At 54.5% G+C, this 22,734-nt stretch overlaps 1 protein-coding gene and 1 long non-coding RNA gene across 3 annotated transcripts; one reads left to right on the forward strand and one right to left on the reverse strand.

The window, feature by feature from the left end:
• Window positions 1-114: 114 nt before the first annotated feature.
• LOC144720720 (synaptotagmin-15-like) lies at window positions 115-21,502 on the forward strand. 2 transcript variants are annotated; one of them, XM_078597709.1, is made up of 8 exons: window positions 115-256; window positions 2,886-3,198; window positions 8,930-9,114; window positions 11,389-11,732; window positions 13,372-13,545; window positions 17,414-17,534; window positions 18,445-18,633; window positions 19,275-21,502. In XM_078597709.1, the coding sequence occupies exons 1-8, from the start codon at window positions 250-252 to the stop codon at window positions 19,409-19,411; spliced, it is 1,470 nt and encodes a 489-aa protein (XP_078453835.1). In that variant the 5' UTR covers window positions 115-249; the 3' UTR covers window positions 19,412-21,502. The 2 variants fall into 2 exon arrangements, with proteins under 2 accessions (XP_078453835.1, XP_078453836.1); XM_078597710.1 differs by having other exon boundaries at window positions 2,889-3,198.
• Window positions 10,098-19,817, reverse strand: LOC144720721 (uncharacterized). The gene is made up of 2 exons (XR_013585793.1): window positions 15,640-19,817; window positions 10,098-11,707 (listed from the first exon to the last, which is right to left on the reverse strand). It is a non-coding gene; the product is annotated as an uncharacterized LOC144720721 (long non-coding RNA).
• Window positions 21,503-22,734: the final 1,232 nt, after the last annotated feature.

Genomic DNA, 22,734 nt, shown 5'->3' on the forward strand with positions numbered 1-22,734 from the left:
TGGCATCGACGAGCAAAGATCCGTTCACACGACAGGGATAGAGTCGCCAAACGGAGAACGAGGAGGAGGAGGTGGAGGTGGTGGGGGGGGGCGAACGTTTAGCCGAGTCAATAAACACAGCTGGGCGGCAGCGTCGCGAGCACTCCAGGCACGCATCGTCACGCGCAGAGGAACGCGCAGAGACACTCGCCCGGACCAAACAGCAGAGACGAGAGCCACGGGTCTTCTTCATCCGAGCTGCGAGGATTCATGTCAGGTACAGACCCCTCCCCACTCACCCACCCACCACGTGTGGCGAGACGCGATGATCCGAAGGGCCACGCGCACGGCACGAACAGCAGCCTCCCAGGTGCCCGTGCCGTGCGCTGCTGCGTTCACCACGTCCCTGGGTGCGCTCTTCTCGTGGATTCCGACGAGACCGGCGGTGAGCGGAGAGTCAACGCAAGAGCTTCACAGCGCATGGGACTCGTCCCAGTGTAAGTAAAGATTGTGATTCAGGTGAACCCAGACCCGGGGGCAAGGCTGGACAGAGACAGCGAGTCGAATCGTCGCCTCTGGATTGCAAGTCCGGCGTGCGAACCACTCACACACGCCGCAGTCGCCTGCTGCGGTTGTGTGAGTGTTGGGTTTGCCGTCCTCTCCCGCTCACCTCCGATTCGCACGGTTGGCTACGTACGGTGCGAAACAAGTTCAACGCACACGCACAATGACACAAAGACAAAGATCCCCCGTGTAGCCTTGACAGACTGTAGGTGCAAGTGCTGTTAGCGAGCATCTATGAAAGCCGGCACGGCACACGAGGGGATGGGTGGCCATTACCACGCCCGGCCGCCTTTGTCTCCCGAGTGACGATGTTTACACATCGCACCAGGTACTCATTTAAGGCTGAGTCGACCTAGGGGAGGCCCAGGACCGGTTCAGATAATCGTCACTGGTGACGGCCGTGAGCGGGAATCGAACCCGGGCCGCCAGGTTTGTAGCGCAGCGCGCTAACCGCTGCACTATCTCTCTGAGTCGTCCTTTCTCTGAGTCGTCCTCTGAGTCGCTCCCTCTCTGTGAGTCGTCCTCTCTGTGAGTCGTCCTCTCTGAGTCGTCCACTCTGAGTCGTCCTCTCTCTGAGTCGTCCTCTCTCTGAATCGTCCTCTCTGAGTCGTCCTCTCTCTGAGTCGTCCTCTCTCTCTGAGTCGTCCTCTCTCTGAGTCGTCCTCTCTCTGAGTCGTCCCCTCTCTCTCTCTACAAGAGCGACGAGTGGATGCCGTGCTTCGACGGAGCAGTATGGATGTTGATCTTCTTTCGCACCGTACGTAGCCAACCGTGCTCATCGGATTTTGCTGCAAGGTCGACAACATATTACAAAGTTGGCATCATCATCGTCATTGACATCAGTACAACTAAATCGAACTATAACTTTATTTTATCTACAAGTTCCACAAGGTATGCGTGTGCGCTAATCCCCCCCCCAGCCCCACGCCACCTTCGTGTCCTCGGCTACGAAGGGGAACACCGCAGCGACGTCCATCGCTCGGGCATTGCCAGACCCCCTCTCCTCCCCTCGCGATTGATGTTACAGACGCTGCGAGTCGCCACTTGACGCGATATTCGGGCGTGGCTCGCCGGCTCCAGGGATCGAACCCCATCGCTGTGCAACAACGCGGTTGAGTGGCTAAATCGCTCGATGGTTAATCTTCAAGATGCCAGAACCCAGGATCTCGTGTTCGTGGTATAGTGAACCCGACAATTCACGTCACTGGTAGTATCGGACATCATGATCGGATAAGGTAAACAGTCCGCAGTAATTAGTGATAACTTATCATGATGTATTGTAATGATAATGTATAGTCTTTTGTTAACCGACTTATCGATGAAGTCCTCCACCCGCTCCAAGTTGGTCATGGGGATTCGCTGGTCCAGTGAATTGTGGTGATTTTAGGGACAGGGCCGCTTCAGATGTAACTCGCCACTGATGTTAGCCGTGGCCGGGAATCGAACTCAAGGTCGTGAGGTTCAAAGCACAGTGCGCTAACCACTGTGCCACCGCTCCATAGATCCACGGCTATTTATAGGCACAATCCGTTTAACGGAATCCGCACGAAGAGAAAATGACGCAAGAGGTCCGACTGACGAATTTAAGCTTCTTGTAACTCGTTTATTGTAATGTATTATGTTGTTGACGTTACAATCAATGCACGGTTTTGCATTGTTCACGGTGATATTGAACAGATTAGCTAAATTATATAAACTCAAATAAATCCACCACCGTCACTTCCACCACTACAACTGCCGCTACTGCCCCGTGTAGCCTCAACACGTGTTTTGGGCCAAGTGCTGCCAGCGATCACCTATGAAGGCGGGCATGGAACACAAGTGGTTAGATGGCCAATACCACGCCCGGCCGCCTTTGTCTCCCCAGTACTGATGGTTACACACCGCATCAGGTACTCATTTAAGGCTGAGTCAACCCAAGGGAGGGTTCCGGACCGATTAGAATATTCACCACTGTTGTTGGTCGTGAGCCTAACCACTACACCGCTCCCCATCACCACTACCATCACAACCACCACGACCACCACCACCACATCCACTACCACCACCCCCACTTTAAAAAAACACAACCGTCACCCCCACCTCCACCACCACCACATCCACCACCACGACCACCACATCCACCGCCACCACACCTTCACGAACACCACCGCCACCACAACCACCACCACCACCACATCCACCACCACGACCACCACATCCACTGCCACCTCTCCCACCTTCACGAACACCACCGCCACCACAACCACCACCACCACCACCACAACCACCACCACCACCACAACCACCACCACCACCGCTCCATACCTCTCCCCGCCTCGACCTCTCCCCGGACCGGGCAGCAGGATCGAGCGAGCCAAGCGGGTGGTGGTCAACTCGCACGGGAGGCAGCAGCAGCAACAACAACAGCAACAACAACAGCAGCAACAACAGCAGCTGCTGCTGCTGCTACGCGGCGCTCCCGCTGCTGGGCCCCGCGTCGCGCTACGAGGAGCTGGACGAGAGGGGGTCGCCGCGGGGCACCGCCGTGATTCTCCGGGGCCCCTCGGCCCCTACGAGCGGGGACGCCGCGACCCCCGTGATGACCACGAGCAGCAGCAGCAGCGGCGGCGGCAGCGGCAGTAACGGGAGGCCGCGTCCGGCCCCCGACTCGCAGTGAGAGGGCCCCGGGCGCACTCCCCCCGCACTCCCCCCGCACTCGCAACCCAACTCGCCCGCACGAGTTCTGTCGCAACGCATTCGCCATCTCGCCACCACCACCACCACCGCCGCCCACGATTCGATGGCCGTGGCTTTCATGTCTCGCCGAATCATTTTCCGCCTTTTCCGACTGTAATGTTGAACTTCTTTCGCACCGTACGTAGCCGACCGCGATATTGCGGAGGTTATAGAAGTGGAGGCACCCGACTGGTAGTAGCTGCGGTCACAGCGCGATGTCTTACTGGATGAACCTCGAAATGAGTACGTGGCGCGGTGTGTAAAGACATCGCCCACCGGGGGAGACAAAGGCGGTCGGGCGTGGTGTTGGCCACCCACCCCCTCGTGTACCACACCGGCCTTCATAGGTGCTCGCTAACAAAACTTGCCCCAACAGCCTGTTAAGGCTATACGGGGCAGCTTTTGTTGTTTGTATGCCGGGTGGGGAGTTATTTGTCCGTGTCGCCGACCGGGCTGTAATTACGCCCCCTTCAAGACAACGTTTTGTGAGCCGCAAGACAATGCCTGGGGTGGCAGGAGTAGACTTCAGTGTTTGTAGGTGGCATTGCTCAAAGCAATTGATCAGCGTATCTCAAGGTTAAATTCCAGCGATGAAACCCATTTTATAGTTATTGAGAAAGTCCCCGTCTCGCGCAATATAAAACAACATCAGCAGTCCATCAGCCGAGCGGCCTTCTTCACCAATATTTCTCGGCACTGTATATTTCAGCAGGCTGGTTTCATGGCGAGATGTTAACTACCTCGGATGGTGTACAGGAGGTCGTGGGTTCGATCCCGACTCTGCCGCCGCCTATATATTTGAATGTTGCAGGTCCTCCCCGTGTTCGCGTGGATTTTTCTCCAAATTTTAGAATCAACAACACGCGTTAAGAGTATTTGGCTGCTATACATTCCCACATGACGATACGCCCACTTCGTTGAGCTGTCATCTGTGATGGCCTACGTCAGTAGGCCTTAACTCGTAAAATACAAAACACATGTTTGATAGTTCAGTTGAGACTTATCTGATTTTCATCAGCACGGAGCGGCCAGCAAAAAACAAATTCCTGACGAGTTTCCGTATATAATTTGGCAAGAGTGTTTGCATTTCCTCCCAGGGATGAAATGCAACGTCTGCGTCTCACATAGTTAATGGATTGACTCAAGGCAAGATAGGATCGAGGCACCCCGTGGCATTTGTTCAACCAGGCCACACCTCGCTGATAACCCTCAGCACAGTCGAAACCCAGCCAACATTCCCCCATTCCATTCACGTCCGTGTACAATCAACAAGCTGTGACTAAACTAAAACTATTTTAAGTATTTTATTTCACCAGGTGAGGCCAACTGAGCTATATAGTTATTTTGTCAGAAGCGACCTGGCCACAAATGATAGTTCAACGAAGTGGGCTTACCATCACGTGGAAGTTTCTCACGGCCGAATACTACTCGTTGGTTTTTTCGGTAAAGTCACATAGATAGAAACAATTATAATAGAACACGACGTTTCGATCGCAACACAAGCAATCGTCTTCAGGTGAAAAAACACAGCAGGCGGACTGCTGAGGCAGGAATAATTGTAGCGAGAGAGCTACTGCAGCCAAAGGTTATATAGGTTTGTGGTGGGCACAACCCAAGGGTAAGTGGGCGGGGCCAGAGATGGAATTTGCAAGTCAATGTAAGATCGCAGAGCTAGGCACACCTCAGCTAATCCGAGGGGGGAGGGAGGGGAGGGGCTGCCGTAACGGGCGAGAGGGTGGGGGTGAAATTCAAAGAGGGGACAAGGTGAGAGAGAAAAAAAGAAAAATGATCTAACTTAGCAAACTTAGCAACGTAATGAGAGTGGGCCAACACAACAGTTAACACTTTACCTGGTTGATAAACGTCCTTCCAAAGATTGCTACATTTTGCATCCAAATACTCTCAACGAGTGATGTCGATTTTAAATGCGGAGGGAAAATCCCGAGGACCCGGAGAAAAATCCACACGACCACGGAGAGAGAGACATGCAAACTCCAAATATACAGGCGGCGTGAGGGTCGGGATCGAACTAACGACCTCCTTGTCCACGTGTTGAGGTAGTTGATATCTTGCCGCTGTGTCACCCAGTGAACGCTGAACACGTTGGTGTGTACACTATCGTGAACCCGACAGTGTACAGCACTTTGCCAATCCACTGCTGGATGAATGCCTCCCCGTACCGAAGTTGGTCCATGGGGATTGTTCGGCCACACTTGGCCACGCTGGTCAGCGCGGGTTGGCGGAGGTGGTGGGAGACGAGGACTGGTTCAGACATTACTCGCCACTGACGATATCCGTGTCTGGCAATCGATGGAACCGAGGTCGCAGGGTTCATAGCGCAGTGCGCTCACCGCTGCGCCACCACTCCACCTGCAACGCGCACGATGCCCGAGTTTCACTGCGCGTGCCATTCTCGGGAATTCGTCTCTCACTCGATGTTGTCCGGAACGCTGTAGGCTGGCTTGGGGGCAGGGATCATTAGCGTAAGGCACTAACACTACGCCCATCCTAAGTAATGCTCAAGAACTCAACACATTTGTCAGTAACACGACCTTACAGCATACACACACAATGTTGTCTCCCGTCCAACCGCATAGCAGCATGTCGAGTGAATTCAAACCACATAGAGCGACTTATGGTGGACATATGTGAGCCGCATATACACAGCGCGGAATCACAAACCGATCCCGCACAGAGCCAGGCAACCCTGCGCTCGACTAAACTGGATTCGAATTAGCGACGTTCATTTCGCCCAAGATGACAGTATTACGCAGTCCCCACCTCCTTAGCCTGCTATCCGTGCTTCTCTTGAAGCCTCTCCCCTCCCCTCGCCCCGCCACTCCTTCCCGTCCCTCCCCTCGAGCCCTTTCGTGATCCCCAAGCACCCCTCGATCGCTGCTGTCACTCATTCCTTAATTCTTGCAGCACGCCCCCCGTCAACTACATCATTACATTCGGAGTCCCTGCGCTGTAAGCTACGCCATTGGGTGCCTTGAGTGAAGGCGCTCGATATAAACATCGACAATTACATTCGGTTCATAGGTGACACGAGAACACGTGACGTGTGCTTGAATGTACGTTGAACTTCTTACGCGCCGTACGTAGCCAACCGCGCCAATCGGAGGTGCGCGGGAAGGACAACAAACGAAACATGAAGAGCAGTTCTAAAATAAATTAATTTTCAATCTAGATTAATTTAAAAGTGCGTAACTCCCCGTGGCTTCCTAACATCGGAAGGAAGAGCGTTCCAGACGGCCACGCGAAGCGCATCTAAAACGCAGCGCGATGCGGTGACCGTTTTGTCCGACGGCTCGCAGCCAAAAGCCCCCGCTGCTGGTGCTGCGAAGATGACCGGAGTTGGCTTGATGATGGTTTATGCTCCATGACAGGTGGGGGTCTACAGAGAGAGAGTTGGGGCTACTGCCTCCCACCCAGAGAGACAGACAGAGATGGACTGGCGATTGTGGGGCCCTCCCTGATCGAGCCACAGCTCGAGTTGTCACAAACAGGACAGGAAGAGAGAGACACTCGCAGGAACGGGGACAGGAAATGTCTCGGCTTAAATCTCAGGAACCCCGGGGTCGAGAGAGACGCTGTCATCTTGAGAGGATCATTTGTACTATTATTATTATTATGGATTACAATTGTACTGTTCGTGATGCTGCGTTCGCAGTGGTGCATGAGTTAACAAAACAACAACACGTGCAACATCTCAGCAAACTGCTCAATAACACTTCCCTAAAAGAGGGAAAACTAAAAATCGTGCGTAACAAGCGACCGTTCCCCGCACAATCCGTGAATCCCGTGAAGACAACTCAATGGCCACGAAGATGAAATGCGGCGAGATGAACTTGGCGGTGGCTAGGAGATGTTAACTACCTCGCTTGGTATACAGGAGGTCGTGGGTTCGATCCCGACCCTGACGCCTGCTGTATATTTGGAGTTTGCACGTCTCTCTCTATCCCCGCGTGGATTTTTTTTCTTCGGGTCATTCGGTTTTCCCCTCCACATTTACAATCAGCATCGCGCGTTTAGAGCGTTTGGCTGCTATAAATGGCAACGTGATGATAAGCCAACATCGTTGAGCTATCATGTGTGATAGCCAGGTCGCTTCTGAAAAAATATCTCGCAAGCTTGGTGGGCCTTACCTGGTAAAAAATAAAATAATAGTTTAGTTTAGATTCACGAGTGGCACAAGGTGGTGGGAGTAACTAGAGCCACTAGCCACGTGGGCTGCAGGCTGCCCGTCTCTCCCGAGTCACCAACAACCTGCACACTGACGAGTCTCAGTAGCGTGCGGTGGGGCGGGGGGTAGAGGAACTCGTCGGCTCGCTCTCTCGTTCTCTGTCGACATTCGCAAAAAAATCCAACACCCGTGGTGGGAATCCCTCGCTCAATGAAATCCACAAACCGCGCTCGCGTCAAAGCGACCTGCGCCGATCCGTGAAGAGTTTTACGCATTCGCGTTGCCTTCGCGACCCTTGGTACCCTGCGATCAGCACGGTAGGGTGCGAAAGAAGTTCAACACATGCGTACGTACGTACAGACCTCGTTCAGAAAACGCTAGCGGTGCATTTCAGGATACGTTTCACGCGGTAGCGTGGGATTATCGGACTCCTTTTGTATTTGTTCGACTAAAAAAAAGAGTCGGAAAAAAAGAAAGAGCGAGACGGAGAGCCAGCGAGCGAGCGAGCGAGAGAGAACCGGTAAATTCTTACAGCAAACACGAGGCACCTATGCGTGCGAGATGTCTCGTTGTGCGCTCGGCCACGACGCGCCGAGACAACAGCTGGCACGAGCGCAGCACGCGGGTCGCGCTCGATGCGTCTCAACAATCTCGAGCAAACATTCTTGACGTGCTGCTGCCTCCATGCCGCTCCTCGCCCCCCACCCACCCACCCGGCTCTCTCTCTCTCTGCCAAGCTCCTACCTCCCTCACCCTCATCGCCCTCACCACCCCCCTCTCCCTCCCTCTCCTCCTCCCCCTCCTCCACCGACATTTGCCATGCCCAATGTCACTCGTCGCTGCGCGAGAACGCCCCTTTAGGAAATAACGACAGATCGCAATAATAACACCGCTTCATCTGGCCACCGGCTAAGCACGGAGTCACACGGCACGGCCCGCGCGCCCTTTCCATACCTCGCGCGCTCAACACTGCACACACACACACTCACCCACATTCACTCACTCACGCTCACCCACCCACAAAATCACGCTCACTCACTCATTCACACACTCACTCGCGCTCACCCACACACACATTCACGCTCACCCATCCACACACACACTCACCCATCGACACATTCGCTCACACCCTCGCTCACACCGTCGCTCGTACACCCACCCACGCACACCACACACACACTGCACACTCACTCACCCGCACGTACACGCACCGCTCGCACACTCACCCACCAACACACCCACCCACACACTCACCCACCCACCCACACACTCACTCACCCACAAACTCACACACCCACACACTCACCCACCCACACACTCACCGACCCACACACACAACCACCCACCCACCCACCCACACACACACCCAACCACACACTCATCCACCCACACACTCACCCACCCAACCACCCAAACCACTCACCCCGAGGCGTCGCGAACTGCGGGAATAACGGGAGCCGGGCGCGCGTGGCTCTATGACAGCGGCTCCATGGAGCGGCCGATCCCGTTCGTGGTGCCGCCGAGAAGGGAGGCTGGAGGCGCGGGAGAGGTTCGCGCCCAGGAGCGGGGGTTGCCCGCGGGGGGAGGAGGAGGAGGAGGGGGAGCAGGGGGAGGATTTGACCCCGGCGGTGTGGAGCCAAGGAGGGCATTCGGCTACCGGCCGCGAGGTGCGTGCAGCGGTCTCCTTGCGTGTCTCTGTGTCTTGTCGTGTGTGTGTGTGTGTGTCCCTGCGTGTCTCTGTGTCTTGTCGTGTGTGCGTGTCCCTGCGTGTCTCTGTGTCTTGTCGTGTGTCCCTGCGTGTCTCTGTGTCTTGTCGTGTATATGTGTGTGTCCCTGCGTGTCTCTGTGCCTTGTTGTGTGTGCGTGTCCCTGCGTGTCTCTGTCTTGTCGTGTGTATGTGTGTCCCTGCGTGTCTCTGTGTCTTGTCGTGTGTGTGTGTCCCATCGTGTCTATGCGTCTTGTTGTGTGTGCGTGTATCCCTGCGTGTCTATGTGTCGACTCAGCCTTAAATGAGTACCTGGTGCGGTGTGTAAACATCGCCACTAGGGAGACAAAGGCGATCGGGCGTGGAGCTGGCCACCCACCCCATTGTGTACCGTTCCGGCCTTAATAAGTGCTCGCTAACAGCACTTGCCCCTACAGTCTGTTAAGGCTATACAGGGGATCTTTGTCTTTGTTGTCTATGTGTCTTGTTGTGTGTGTGTGTGCGTGTATCCCTGCATGTCTATGTGTCTTGTTGTGTGTGCGTGTATCCCTGCGTGTCTATGTGTCTTGTTGTGTGTGCATGTGCGTGTATCCCTGCGTGTCTATGTGTCTTGTTGTCCCTCTCTCTCTCTTTCTGTCTCCATGCGTGTCTCTGTGGTTTTGTCTCTGCGAGTCTATCGCTGTCTGTTTGCCCTCCCTTGGTGTCTTCGTGTCTCTCCGTGTCTATTTCTGGAGCTCTCTGTGTCTGCCTCTGTGTGTCTAGAGCTCGTTCTCTCCGTCACTATCAACTTGTCTCTTTCTCTCTGTGTGTTTACGTATCATCGCAGTATTTCTCGTCATTATATCTCCGTGTGGATTGCTGCGTTTTGCAACTCTTCGTTGCTTAGACCAGGAATACAATTGTTTTTTTTTATTAAATAAAATAATGCTCGTAATAATTAATCAGTGTGGTTGGGTAACACCGTACGCGTTTATAGCTCTTGCACAATGCCGACGCATCGATCGTGCAAATTCCACGACGCATCGCTCAGGGTTTCACGTTCGTTCGTTCCGCGAGAAATCGCGGCCACGTTGTGGCGATGCCGAGTGGCCGGGCCACGTGTTGTGGTGATGCTGAGTGGCCGGGCCACGTGCCAACAAGGAGCGGTGGCGATTGCGATGCCGAGTCTCGGATTTTGTCGGAAAAGTCGACCAGAGAGAATAAGTAAAAAAGAAACTATTTTTTTCTATTTCAGCAGGTAAGGCCCACCGAGCTATGTAATTCCTTTTCAGAAGCGATCTGGCCACAGATGATAGCCCGACGAAGTGGCTCATCGTCGCGTGGAAATTCATAGCAGCCAAATACTCTAAACGCGTGATTTTTAACGTGGAGGGGAAAACCGGAGAACCCGGAGAAAAATCCACGCGACCACGGAGAGAGCGATACGCAAACTCAAAATATACAGCAGGCGTCAGGGTTGGGATCGAACCTACGACCTCCTGCGTACCAGGCGAGATATTTAACATCTCTTAGCCACCGTGGCGCCCCAGCTCAAGCATTCGGTAAATCACGTGACTTCCGCGTGACCACCCCCGACTCCAAATCGCTCCCTTCTATCTGCAGATCTCTGATCTCTAAATCATCTCAAGCCTCCGGGAAATCACGTGATCAATGTTCGGTCGCCCCACCCCCCGCCCCCCACTCCAAATCCATCGTTTGGTGTGTCACGGGCTGAACAAAACGTGCCAATGAGCAACAGCTTCAGCGCCGCCGGTGTGTTGGAGAGCAAACCCGCAACACCTATAACTCGAGCATTTAACAAATTGGTAGATCTTGTTCACGCGACTAACCTTCCTAATTGGCTGTGTCGCGTGGAGGCGGTGCGTTTACAACACCCCACCCCACCCCCACCAAAAGTAACTTCATAACGAACACAATGTATAGCCACAGCCGAGGCGCTAAATGAAAACGAGTCTCTTTCCAAATAAACGAGCATCAATCTTGATTCGAAGCTTTCGTGACTGCAGGAATCCATACTCTTTTGTTATTTCGGTAAAGTCACATAGGTAGAAAAATAAAAAAATAATATATCCACTGCTGGATTATTTTTTCCGCCTGAGGACGACCGCGTGTGTTGCGATCGAAACATCGTGACATATTATTTAAATTTTGTTTAATTTTTCTACCTACGTGACTTCACCGAAAGAACCAAAGAGTATAAACGAACATCGTCACCCCCCCCCCCTCCCCAACTTAGAGAGCTTCGCGCTGGGCTCCATAAACCCCGAGCTGTACGGCTCGACGGGCGACGAGGAGGGCGAGTGGGAGCACGCGGCTGGCCCGAGCGGTCCCGACACTCCGCGCCTTTGCTTCTCGCTCCACTACGAGCTCGCCTCTGAGCGCCTCCACGTGACGCTGCTGAAGGGACGCAACCTGTGGCTGCCGGGGGGGGTGGTCCGCCGCGCGGCACCACGCGACGCTGAGGAGGTGGGAGACCCCCTGGTCAAGGTTTTCCTCCTGCCCGACGAGAGGAGGCACGTGCAGTCCAAGGTCCGGCGCAAGACGGCGCACCCCACCTTCAACGAGACGTTCGTCTTCCAGGTGACGACGACGAAGGCGACGATGATGATGACGACGACGACGATGGTGATGACGATGAAGACGACGACGATGATGAAGACGACAATGACGACGATGATAAAGACGACAATGACGACGATGATAAAGACGACGACGATGATGATGACGACGACAATGATGACGATGATGATGAAGACAACGACAATGATGACGAAGACGATGATGATGGTTGATTTATTTCTGTGTTAGTGCGCTTGTGGCTACCCTGTTGCACCGAGTGTCTGCCTGTGATCGAGCGCTGTGGTGGCAGCAGCGACTTGTTCGGAACAATGTGGTACATGCAGCAAGTGTGAACTAATCTCCATCTGTTTCATCTGTATGGGATAGAGTGTTTGCCCTCCCCACGTGTGTAGGTTTTCTTCCCACACCGTGTAAACACCCATCATTTCATTGTACGTGCGTACATATGTTGCACTTCGTTCAGTCCGCACGTAGCCAACCGCGCTCATTGGAGATGCGGGAAATACGCTGACAACACCCTTACATGTAGAGGACCGCAGAGCTTGGGCAATTGTTGGCGCCGGCTCACCGCGGCGAAATTCGCCACACCCCGCTTGTTGTCTGTGGTTCCTCCTCGCACTGCCGAGTTATCTCTGTCTCTCTCTCACTCTGTCTCTCTCTCTCTCACTCTGTCTCTCTCTCTCTGTATGTCTCTCTCTCTCAACAGCAGTTGCATTGTATACTTTTAAAATCAATGATGATGATCAAAAACCTGCATTGATACGATGATGATAATTATCAGCTGCAGAAGTAGCATGCATAATCATCAGCGGTATGATCATTAGCAGAAGCAGCAGTAGCATCATCATCACCTCCATCAAAACCGCCACTACCGTTATCACCAATGTATCCTGCATGATTATTACAACCACCACTAACATCATCATCGTTAACAACACTATCACGCATCATAGCCATCATCATCAGCAGCAATATGAGCTCCAGCACCACCAACATTAGCAGCAGCCGCAGTATCACCATCAGCATCGCTATTACCACCACCATCATCATCAACAACAACACAACTCTCATCCACCACCATCATCAACACGCGTGTGCGTGCAGACTGGCGTCACAATCGACCCGCCCCGATAGCCACAGATTGCTACGTTCCGCGACCTCCCGCGGCGCTCCGCTCCCTCCTCACCACGGCGCGAATCGCCCTCGCGAGTGCGCTGAGACGCCACGATCCAGCAGCGGGCCGGCGTGCCGTGTCATGACACCGTCAGCCACGGCAACCACGGCAGCCACGGCCAATCCACCGCTGGATGAAGGCCTCCTCTGCCTAGCCGCAGCCCCCTCCCCCCGCATAGCTACCCAACACGATCCTGCGACCACGGTCAACACGGGTCCTGGGCTTCCTCTAGGTCAACTCAGCCTCACGTGAATACCTGGGAGCGATGTGCAGACATCGCCGCTGTGGGGGAGGGGGGATGGAGACAAAGGCGGCCGTGCGTGGTGTTGTCCACCCACCCCGTCGTGAACTGCGCCGTCAACCTTCATAGCCGCCACTGCTACTCCCTAGCAGCACTTGCCCCGGGAGAATCCATCGAAGGCTATACGGGGGTGTGGTGGGGGGCTGTGTCGTTGTCCCTTGCAGGTGTCCCACGGGAGTCTGAGCGAGCGGACGCTGCGCCTCTCGGCCCTGGCCGTGGACGTGCACAGGAAGCACCGCGCGCTCGGCCACGCACTCATCCCCATGCGCGCGCACGCGCAGAGGTGCACGCGCGCGCGCCTCGTGCTGTGGCGCGAGCTCGACGCAGACGCGCTCGAGGTACCGCCACCACCAACACCACCACCACCACGACTACCACCACCACCACGACCACCACCACCACAACAGGGCGCACACAGACAACGATCCACTACCCCCCTCCCTCCTCCTGCTCGCAGTGTCGCCTTGAGGAGCGTGTTACGAGTCGTGCGTATGCAGGGCAATGTGCTTGTGTGCTGGCCACGACAAGAAGGCTTCAGGAGAGAGAGAGAGGGGTTGTGTCGTCTTGTTGATCTTCCTTTGATGGAGCGCAGGCCACAGTGGCTTTACTAGCTGGCCAATGGACTGAACACTGCCCATACACTGAACACTGCCCATACACTGAACACTGCCCATAGACTGAACACTGCCCATACACTGAACACTGCCCGTACACTGAACGCTGCCCATACACTGAACGCTGCCCATACACCGAACACTGCCCGTACACCGAACGCTGCCCGTACACTGAACGCTGCCCATAGACTGAACATTGCCCATAGACCCCATGTATCTCTCCGAGTCTCTATGTATCTCTATGTGTCTATGGGTTTACTATGTGGTCGATAGTTTGTGTTGCACGGCCACAATCGCACGCACTACTGTGGCTTGCATCTTGAATTTCCCATTCATGAAGTTGTTGATGTTCTGAAAGCGGTTGATGGTTCCACCACCGGTGTCTTCGAGGAGGAATGTCAAAGCCAGGAGGTGCGATGACGTTTGAGTCACGAATGAGATATTTTTTTTACTATTTATATTTTACCAGGTAAGGCCCATTGAGCGATATAGAAGCAACTTTGCCACAAAGGATAGCTCAACGAAGCAGCTTATCACGTGCAAATGTAAAGCAAGCCAAATACTCTAAACGCATGTTTCGAAATGTGGAGGGTAAAACCGGAGGACTCGGAGAAAATTCCACGCGACCACGGCGAGAATACGCAATCCCAGGTGAGGCCCAGGACCGGTTCAAATAATCGTCACCGGTGTTGGCCGTGAGTGGGAATCGAACTCCGGTTCGCCAGGTTCGTAGCGCAGCACGGTAACCGCTGAAACACCGCTGCCCATTATAAATAGACAGCAGGCAACAGGATTGGGATCGAACCCACGACCTCCTGTATACCAGGCGAGGTAGTTAACATCTCGTCACCTCGGCGCCCTTTTTATAGACGTCTGCGCGAGCACTGCAAATGTTGTTCTCGCGAGCACCTCTCGAACTCAGATCGCCGCCGGATTCGTAGTGCACCAACCGCCACGCTACAGACACATTGCCTCCTCATCTGCAAGTGCCTGGACGATGTTGCCATTCGTCCTGACCGTGCGGAGTAGGGGCAGCGGAGTGGCGTTGATGGCATGGGCCCTGGTCCAAGGAATGGAATGCCACCCCCCCTCTCACCCTGCCCCCTCCTTTCATATTTGTAGCCCGGCACCTGCCCCCCCCCCCCCGCACCCCCCTCTGGCCCGCACGCCTCTGTGCAGTTGCACCACCTGCGCACTCGATAGCGACGCCACTCGGGAGGCGGGGGGGGCTGCTCAACACAGGCCTCTCAGGCACAATTGGCAGCAGTAGGCAATGCTGGCTTCACTCGTACTGATGAGTTGCAATTGCGCTGAACCTTTTGGTTGGGCTTATGCCGCAAGCTACGTTACGCAAGATGCCGCTGCTCTCGGCTCTCGAGCTGTGGTTGTTGCAAGGCCGTTGCAGGGGCATGGCAAGTTTGGTTGGCGATGATATCTCGCCATGCGCGGAGACGTTCGTCCTGAGATTCCGGTTGTGTTGCGCTTGAAGTCGCCGTCCCAGCACGCAATATGTAAACCAACATTATTATTATCTCGTCGTGCAGTCAAGCAAGATTGTTGGAGGAAGTGTTGTTAGCAAGCACCTGTCAAGGCAAGAGTGGGTGGTTTGATGTGGCCAACACCACGCCTTTGTCTCCCTGTCCCTGGTGGTAACGTGTTTAAAAAACACATTGCACCAGGTACTCATTGAAGGCTAAGTCGACCTTAGAGGAGATTAGCAGTCCTGAAATTGCTCCTACCAGCTCCTGAAATTGACCCCAGCCGGTGATCGAACCCAGGCAGGGAGTAATCCCACCCGGCACACAACATCCAGTATACCTTTCAGGCTGGCTGCGGTTGCTAGTCACGTGCTCCCTTCCGCAATCGACTTGGGCAATCTTGAGCTTGTAAGGCCTGCATATATACCCACGGCACATGCAAATATCACCCGCATGTTTGCACGTTCTGCGAGTGAGCACCTCTTCAAGGTCGGCACGGCACACGAGCGGGTGGGTGGCCAACACCACGCCTGGCCGTCTTTATCTCCCAAGTGGCGATGTTTATACACCACGACGGTTACTAATTTGAGGCCGAGTCGGCCTAGGGAAGGCCCACACCAGTGTAGTTGGTTCTACAGAGGAATACACTTTAACTTGGAGGCAACACGTTTATGACACGGCCCTAAGAGGGCTACTACTTAAACGTTACAACGGGTTAACTAGACCCCAACAGGGTAACTACATAACCGGGCCAGTCAGTAACACACTGCCTGACCCACGATGCCGCACGTGACGACCGGAGACCGAATATCGAAGAGACGTAGCACCGACGGGTTCCATTCCAACAGACAGCCGCGATTGCTCTCGGGACCTCCCCTTTATGCTCCCGAGCGTGGCCTCGCTCCGCCCTCGGCCACGCCCCCTTCTGGATCTCACCAAAAGGTTCTCGACCCAGCACCACGTGTCCCTCAAGCCACCCTTTGGGGCCCCTCGCTACCCTGTTCTGATCACGTGCCCTCTCGGGGTCACCCAGACTGCCACGTCCTCACTTGCCCTCTCTCTGACCGTCACCAGAACCATGCCCTCTAGGGCCCGCTTACATGCCATACCTACTCTGGTGCCAGAGAGAGAGGCTCAAGATGCAGAGTTCCAGTCTTGTGACAGTGACTGGCGTTAACCACCATAGTGACTCCATTAAACGTCACTCCACCAGTACTCGCCATTCGCCACTCAGTGACGGTGACGTCACCACGGTGCTTGTGCCAGGCCAGGTGCACTTTGAGGCCACGTGAAGTGTTCAAGGCTCGCTGACAGGTCACGGGACAGAATCAGGTGCCATGGGTTGACTGAGATGACGAGCAGACATTTTATCCGCTCGGTGCTCCACTCGTGAGCGTCGTTTCCCTTCCCTCCGTTGTTGTTGGAGGGCGACTGCCTCCAACTACCCAGTAGCATCCTTCACGAGCCTCCTCCACAGAGCCCGATCTTGACACTGCTTGTACCAGTCGTCGGCAAGTCCATTCAGCTTCACATCCTCCCGTACCGCATCAGCTCCATCTATTCTCCAGCCCGTGTCGTGCCTGTTTAGCCCCTTATATGCGGCCAAACAGAAGCTGCTTGTGCATGTTGTGGTGGGGCATGCGGGCTACATGACCTCGGCAGCGCAGGCTTGCCTGCCAGAGGAGCTCACTAATGGGAATGTTTTCAGATCTTTCAAGGATTTGTATTTGTAAGGCGCATACATAAATACAAAATCCCCCGTATAACCTTACAACAGACTGTAGGAGCAAGTGCTGTTAGCGATTACCGATGAAGGCCGGCACGGCACACGAGGGGGTGGGTGGCCAGCACAACGCCTGGCCCCCTTTGTCTCACCAGTGGCGATGTTTACACACCGCATCAGGTACTCATTTGTGGCTAAGTAGACCTAGGGGAGGCCCAGGACCGGTTCATATAATCGTCACTGGTTTTGGCCTTGAGCGGGATTCGAACTCGGGTTGCCAGGTTCGTAGCGCAGCGCGGTAACCGCTGCACCACTGCTCCCCATTATACACACAGACACACACACACGTGCACACACGGTGTCACTCACTGCCCGCTACCTTGCGCTTCAGCCCAGCTCGGAGCACGGGGACCTGCACTTCTCTCTGAGCTACAACGCCTACCTGAGCCGCCTCACCGTGGTCGTGCTCCGGGCCAAAGGTCTGCGCTTCCACGGGGACAGCTCGGAGCTCGGTGCGTCCCGTCAGCATCATGAGCAGTAGCAAAAACATCATCATCGGCCAAATCATCAACAGCAAAATGACCGTTTGGCATGGGCAGCACAATCATCATGATCCACAAAATTGTAATCGGCAAAATCGTCATCGGCAGCAAAATCACCATTGGCAAAATCATCAGCAGAAAAATCATCAACAAAATCATTCCGCTGCTGCTACTGCTGCACGTTCGTAGCCATCCACACTGATTGCAAACTAAACAATTTTATTTTATTTTACCAGGTAAGGACCACTGTGCGAGAGAGATATTTTTTTAGAAGCGACCTGGATAACACAAATGATAGCTCAACGAAGTGGCTTATCGTCACGTGGAAAATTTAAAGCAGCCAAATATTCCCAAACGATTGTAAATTCTAAATGTGAACGGAAAAAAACCTAGAGGACCCGGCCAAAAATCCATGCGACCACGGGGAGAGAGACACTGCACAATCCAAATATGCAGCAGATGTCAGGGTAGGGATCGAACCCACGACCTCCTGCATACCAGGCGAGGTAGTTAACATCATTCCCCCGCACCTCCGATCGGCGTGTTTGGCTACATACACTGCGAAATAAGTTCAACATTCTTCATCATCATCATAAGTAACCATCATCGCTGACCTATATCAGGACTCGGGGTCCCTTTTCCTCGCTAAGTACCGATTAGGATTTTCAAACACCGACGAAGCGCACCGTTTGGCCATCCAGAGGTACGTCACTCACCATGACCGATGATATCGAAACGTATGACCGCGTGAGAGACGCCATCAGCTTGGAGAATGTGCGCATACATCAGAGTGGTCGATCGTGACTGCTGCCGATTGATGATGACGACGATGATGACGACGGCGATGACGACGATGATGGCGATTGCCACGTGCGGACAGACGTGCACGTGCGGGCGACGCTGCTCAACCAGAACCAGCGCGTGCGCGACAAGGGCACGGGGCGCGCGCGCGGCTGCCCGAGCCCCCTCTACAACGAGACGCTCAGCTTTCCCCTGCCGCCCTCCAACCTCGACTCCTCGAGCCTGAGCCTCTGCGTGCTGCAGACGGGCACCGGCGCGGGAGACGGAGGTGAGAGCTTCGCTCCATCTCCCGAGTGGTTGCTGGTGATAAAAGAGAAAGACCCCCCCCATCCCCGTGTAGCATTAACAGACTGTTGGGGCTGTTAGCGAGTAGCACCTATGAAGGCCGGCACGGCACACGAGGGGGTGGGTGGCAAGCACCGCACCGCACCACACCAGCCACTCATTTGAGTTCAACTCGCAGAGGCCCAGAACCAGTTCAAATAATCGTCGTGTTGGCGGTGAGCGGGAATCGAACTCGAGTGTCCGGGTTGGTAGGGCAGCGTGCTAACAGTAGATAGCTAGCGGTGACATCACCACGGCGCTTGTGCCAGGCTAGGTACACCCTGAGGTCACTTGAAGTGTCGAAGGCTGGCTGCTGGCAGGAGGCCACGACACAGACCCAGGTGCTGTGAGTTTGACAGACATCAAAGACAAAGATCCCCCGTGTAGCCTTAACAGACTGTAGGGGCAAATGCTGTTAGCGACCACCTATGAAGGCCGGCACGGTACACGAGGGGGTGGATGACAAGGACCACGCCCAGACCGCCTTTGTTTCCCCAGTGGCGATGTTTAAGCGCAGCAGCAGGTACTTATTAAAAAAAAAAGTTCGGTAAAATTGTGGTAATGCCGCTGTTGTCTCGCTCGCAGGTGAACTGACTCTGGGCCGCGTGGTGGTGGGGCCCTTCATGTACGCGCGGGGGCGGGGCCTGGAGCACTGGGAGGAGATGATCGCCAAGCCCAAGGAGATGGTCAAGAGGTGGCATGCGCTCAGCCCCGACTCCTAGCGCCGCCCCGTCGCCGAGGTGACAGAGCAGCAGCGGCAGCAGTGACAGCAGCAGCGGCAGCAGCAGCAGCGGCGGCGGCAGCAGCAGCAGCGGCGGCAGCGCCAACCGTGAGGAACGGCACCCACTCGCGAAACCGACCGCAAGACAATCGTCGGCGGCGTGAAATCGATCCGTGGACACCACCCACACCCGCAACAGCACCGGAACTCACGAACTCCGCCGCTCCCCCCACCCCCCCATACGCAAGACACGACCCATCACGGCGATGACAATCAGCGGACTGCCCTCAGGTCCTCGTGGCACTGCCAACCACCCCCACCCGGGTGGTGCCGGGTGGCATCCGCCCTGATGCAAGGAATGGAATGGTGACCCCCCCTACTCCCCACCTTGTCTCCCCCCCCCACCCTGTCCCTCTCCCCCCCACCCTGTCCATCTCGTCTCCCCCCCCCCCCCACCTCTCTTCGTAGCACGGCGCCTGGGCCTCCTCAGTGCAGTTGCACCACCTGCACACTCGATAGCCACGCCGCTGAAAACGATCTCAGACGTCAATTTTGGTGGTGCCCTCCTTTGATTTTATCAGCCCCTCCCCCCCACAAAAAACGGGCTGTTTCGTAAAGGATTTTTCAAATCGAGTGTGGCCCCTTGTCACGCCCGAGAAGACCACGCTGGGTCTGCCGTTTGCACGCAGCGTGGGGGTCACGGCTGCTGCGTGGTGTGGCGTCACGGCTGCTGCGTGGCGCGACGCTCAGTCCAAGGCCGAAGAAGCAGCAGGGACTTCTTCACTAATTCCGGCAGATTTCCCGAGGAAGCTGGTTGTTGTCATCGCCAGCGAAACGTCACAGTACTCGGATTGCGAACGCTGTGGGTTGTACTCTCCCAACACACCGGTGTGCTGAAGTAGTAATGTGATTGGCACGTTTCGTTTACCTGACAAGCCTTACTGATTGGCTGGTGTTTAGAATTAGCATCATAATGAGGCACGGATGGGTTCCTCGATGACAGACGTAATGCGTGTGACGCACAATCGTCGCCATCATCGTGATTACTCCAAATCCTGACCTCAAATCTCTCCCCTCCCTCCCCGTGTCCCCCATGCGTGGTTATGGTGCTCCCATTAACACGTCCAATAGGGTGGGTCCCAATAGGTGGTCCAATAGGGTGGTCCAATAGGGTGGGTCCTAATTGGGTGGGGTCCAATAGGGTTGTCCAATCGGGTGGTCCAATAAGATGGGTCCCAATAAGGACTGCGTTGTGAGTGATGTATGAACGCGCGCTTTTCCAGTGGCGCACACCTCGAACGTCCCGTCGTGTTTCACGAACTTCATTGTGCTCGACTTTATTGTACACGACATCATACTGTGAATAAAAGCAACGTGAGAAAGAAAAAAATGAAAGTTTAAAGAAACTGATTTTGGAGTGGTCGAGACTAATGATGGAGCGACAGGCAAAGGATGGGAAACTCGCCCGTGAAGAGGAGCGATGGTAGTTAACATCTCGCCACCGTGGCTAGATGTTAACTACCTCGCCTGGTATACAGGAGGTCGTGGGTTTGATCCCGACCTTGACGCCTGCTGTATGTTTGAAATTTGCGTGTCTCTTTCCCCGTGTTCACGTGGATTTTTCTCAGGGTTCTCCGCTTTTTTCCCTTCACATTTAGAATAAAAATCACGCGTTTAGAGTATCTGGCTGCTACTCTAAATTTCCACGTGATGATAAAGCCACTTTGTTGAACGATCATTTGTGGCCTGGTGGCTCAGTGGGAGAGCAGATTTCACGCGCGCTCAGATTGATAAAGCACCGGGCGGCCACGCGAGCGACAGAGTGTGTAGGGTGTCGCTAACGCGCGGATTATTGCTCGGGCTCTGTGGCTGCTCAGCCACGAGACTGAACCCAGATCCCTGCCTGCAGATGAGATGCACGAAGTGACAAATTGTTCGATATGGAAATATATATAAATACTAGCGGTTAGTACTACCCAGCGTTGCTAGGGCGAAAAAGGCAAACACACATGTAGTTACACACGCAAATCGACTGACATGCACAGAGTTACACGCACAAATTGACTCACACATACATACATAGACTGAACAACAACCGCCATTCGCCACTAAGTGGCGGTGACGTCACGACAGCGCTTGTGCCAGGCTATGTGCACCTTGAGGCCACGTGAAGTGTCGAACGCCCGCTGGCAGGAGGTCATGGGGTAAACTCAGATGTGACAGGTCGACTGACTGAGACGACTGGCTGATGCACCACCTGTGGCCCCTTACTGTGCCAACTTTCTGTGCTTTAGCCACCCGGCGCTCCGCTCGTTGTTGTGAGCATCGCTCCTCCGCCCTCCGTTGTTGTTGGAGGGTGACTGCCTCCAACTGCCCAGTAGCGTCCTTCAGGAGCCTCCTCCACAGAGGTCAATCTTGACATGGCTGGTAGCAGTCATCCGCAAGTGGACTCAGCTCCAAGTCCTACTGTACCACATAACTCCATGTCTTCTGTTTAGGCATGCGGTGGCTGGCCATGCGGGCTACATGACTCAGGAAACGCAGCCTTGCCTGCCGGAGGTCACCGATGGAAATTGGTCCACATCTTTCAAGGATTTGTGAGCTCCTCACACAATGAAGCCAGGTTAAACCCAGGATGGATCGTAGGCAGGCCATCCTAAATGTTTCTAACCGACGAAGATGTTCCATTAGGGGGGTCCAAGTTTCACAAGCGTAGAGTTCGGAGGGAATGACCGTGGCTGAGAAGACCTGAAGCTTCGTATGGAGTGATAGAGCAGGTAGCTTCCACACAGCGTTACGCAGCCAATGAAAAGATAATGCAGCTCGACTTATTTGGAGTGAGACCTTTGCTGTTAAACCGGAGCCGGTCATTAGCACACTGGCAAGGTATGGGAAACTGTCCACTGTCTCGACAACAGCCCCATCAACAATTGGGAGTTGTGGGGGTGGAGTGTCCGATGGTACAAAATAGGCAGGCAGGTGCTTAGTTTTGGTGGGGCTCATGGTAAGGCCCCACCTCTTAGTGGCAAGCTCCAGGTTCAGCAGCAGTGAGCAGCAATCACCAAAGCATCTGCATACATAACATGGTTGAGCAATAGGGAGCCATCCCTTGACCGCACCCGGGCATCGATCAGCCTCCCATTGTATCTGTACCATATGGTAATTCCTCCGGTACAGCCATTGAAGGCTTCACGAACTACGTGGTCAAAATATATGTTAAATAATGTGTGAGCCAGAGGATATCCCAGTCACACCCCAAGGTGAAGAGGGAACGGCTCTGACTGACAGCCACGTAGTTTGACGCGGGGCCGCTCACCATCATGA

Source organism: Lampetra planeri, chromosome 9 (assembly GCF_965212315.1).
Source record: "Lampetra planeri chromosome 9, kcLamPlan1.2.h2, whole genome shotgun sequence".
In the NCBI taxonomy this organism is placed as follows: domain Eukaryota; kingdom Metazoa; phylum Chordata; class Hyperoartia; order Petromyzontiformes; family Petromyzontidae; genus Lampetra; species Lampetra planeri.

Bases quoted from the DNA above. Each gene is read 5' to 3' on its own strand.
- LOC144720720 (XM_078597709.1), top strand. The intron at 11,733-13,371 runs GTGACGACGACG...TGTCCCTTGCAG, and splicing joins ACGAGACGTTCGTCTTCCAG to GTGTCCCACGGGAGTCTGAG. The intron at 18,634-19,274 runs GTGAGAGCTTCG...TCTCGCTCGCAG, and splicing joins CACCGGCGCGGGAGACGGAG to GTGAACTGACTCTGGGCCGC.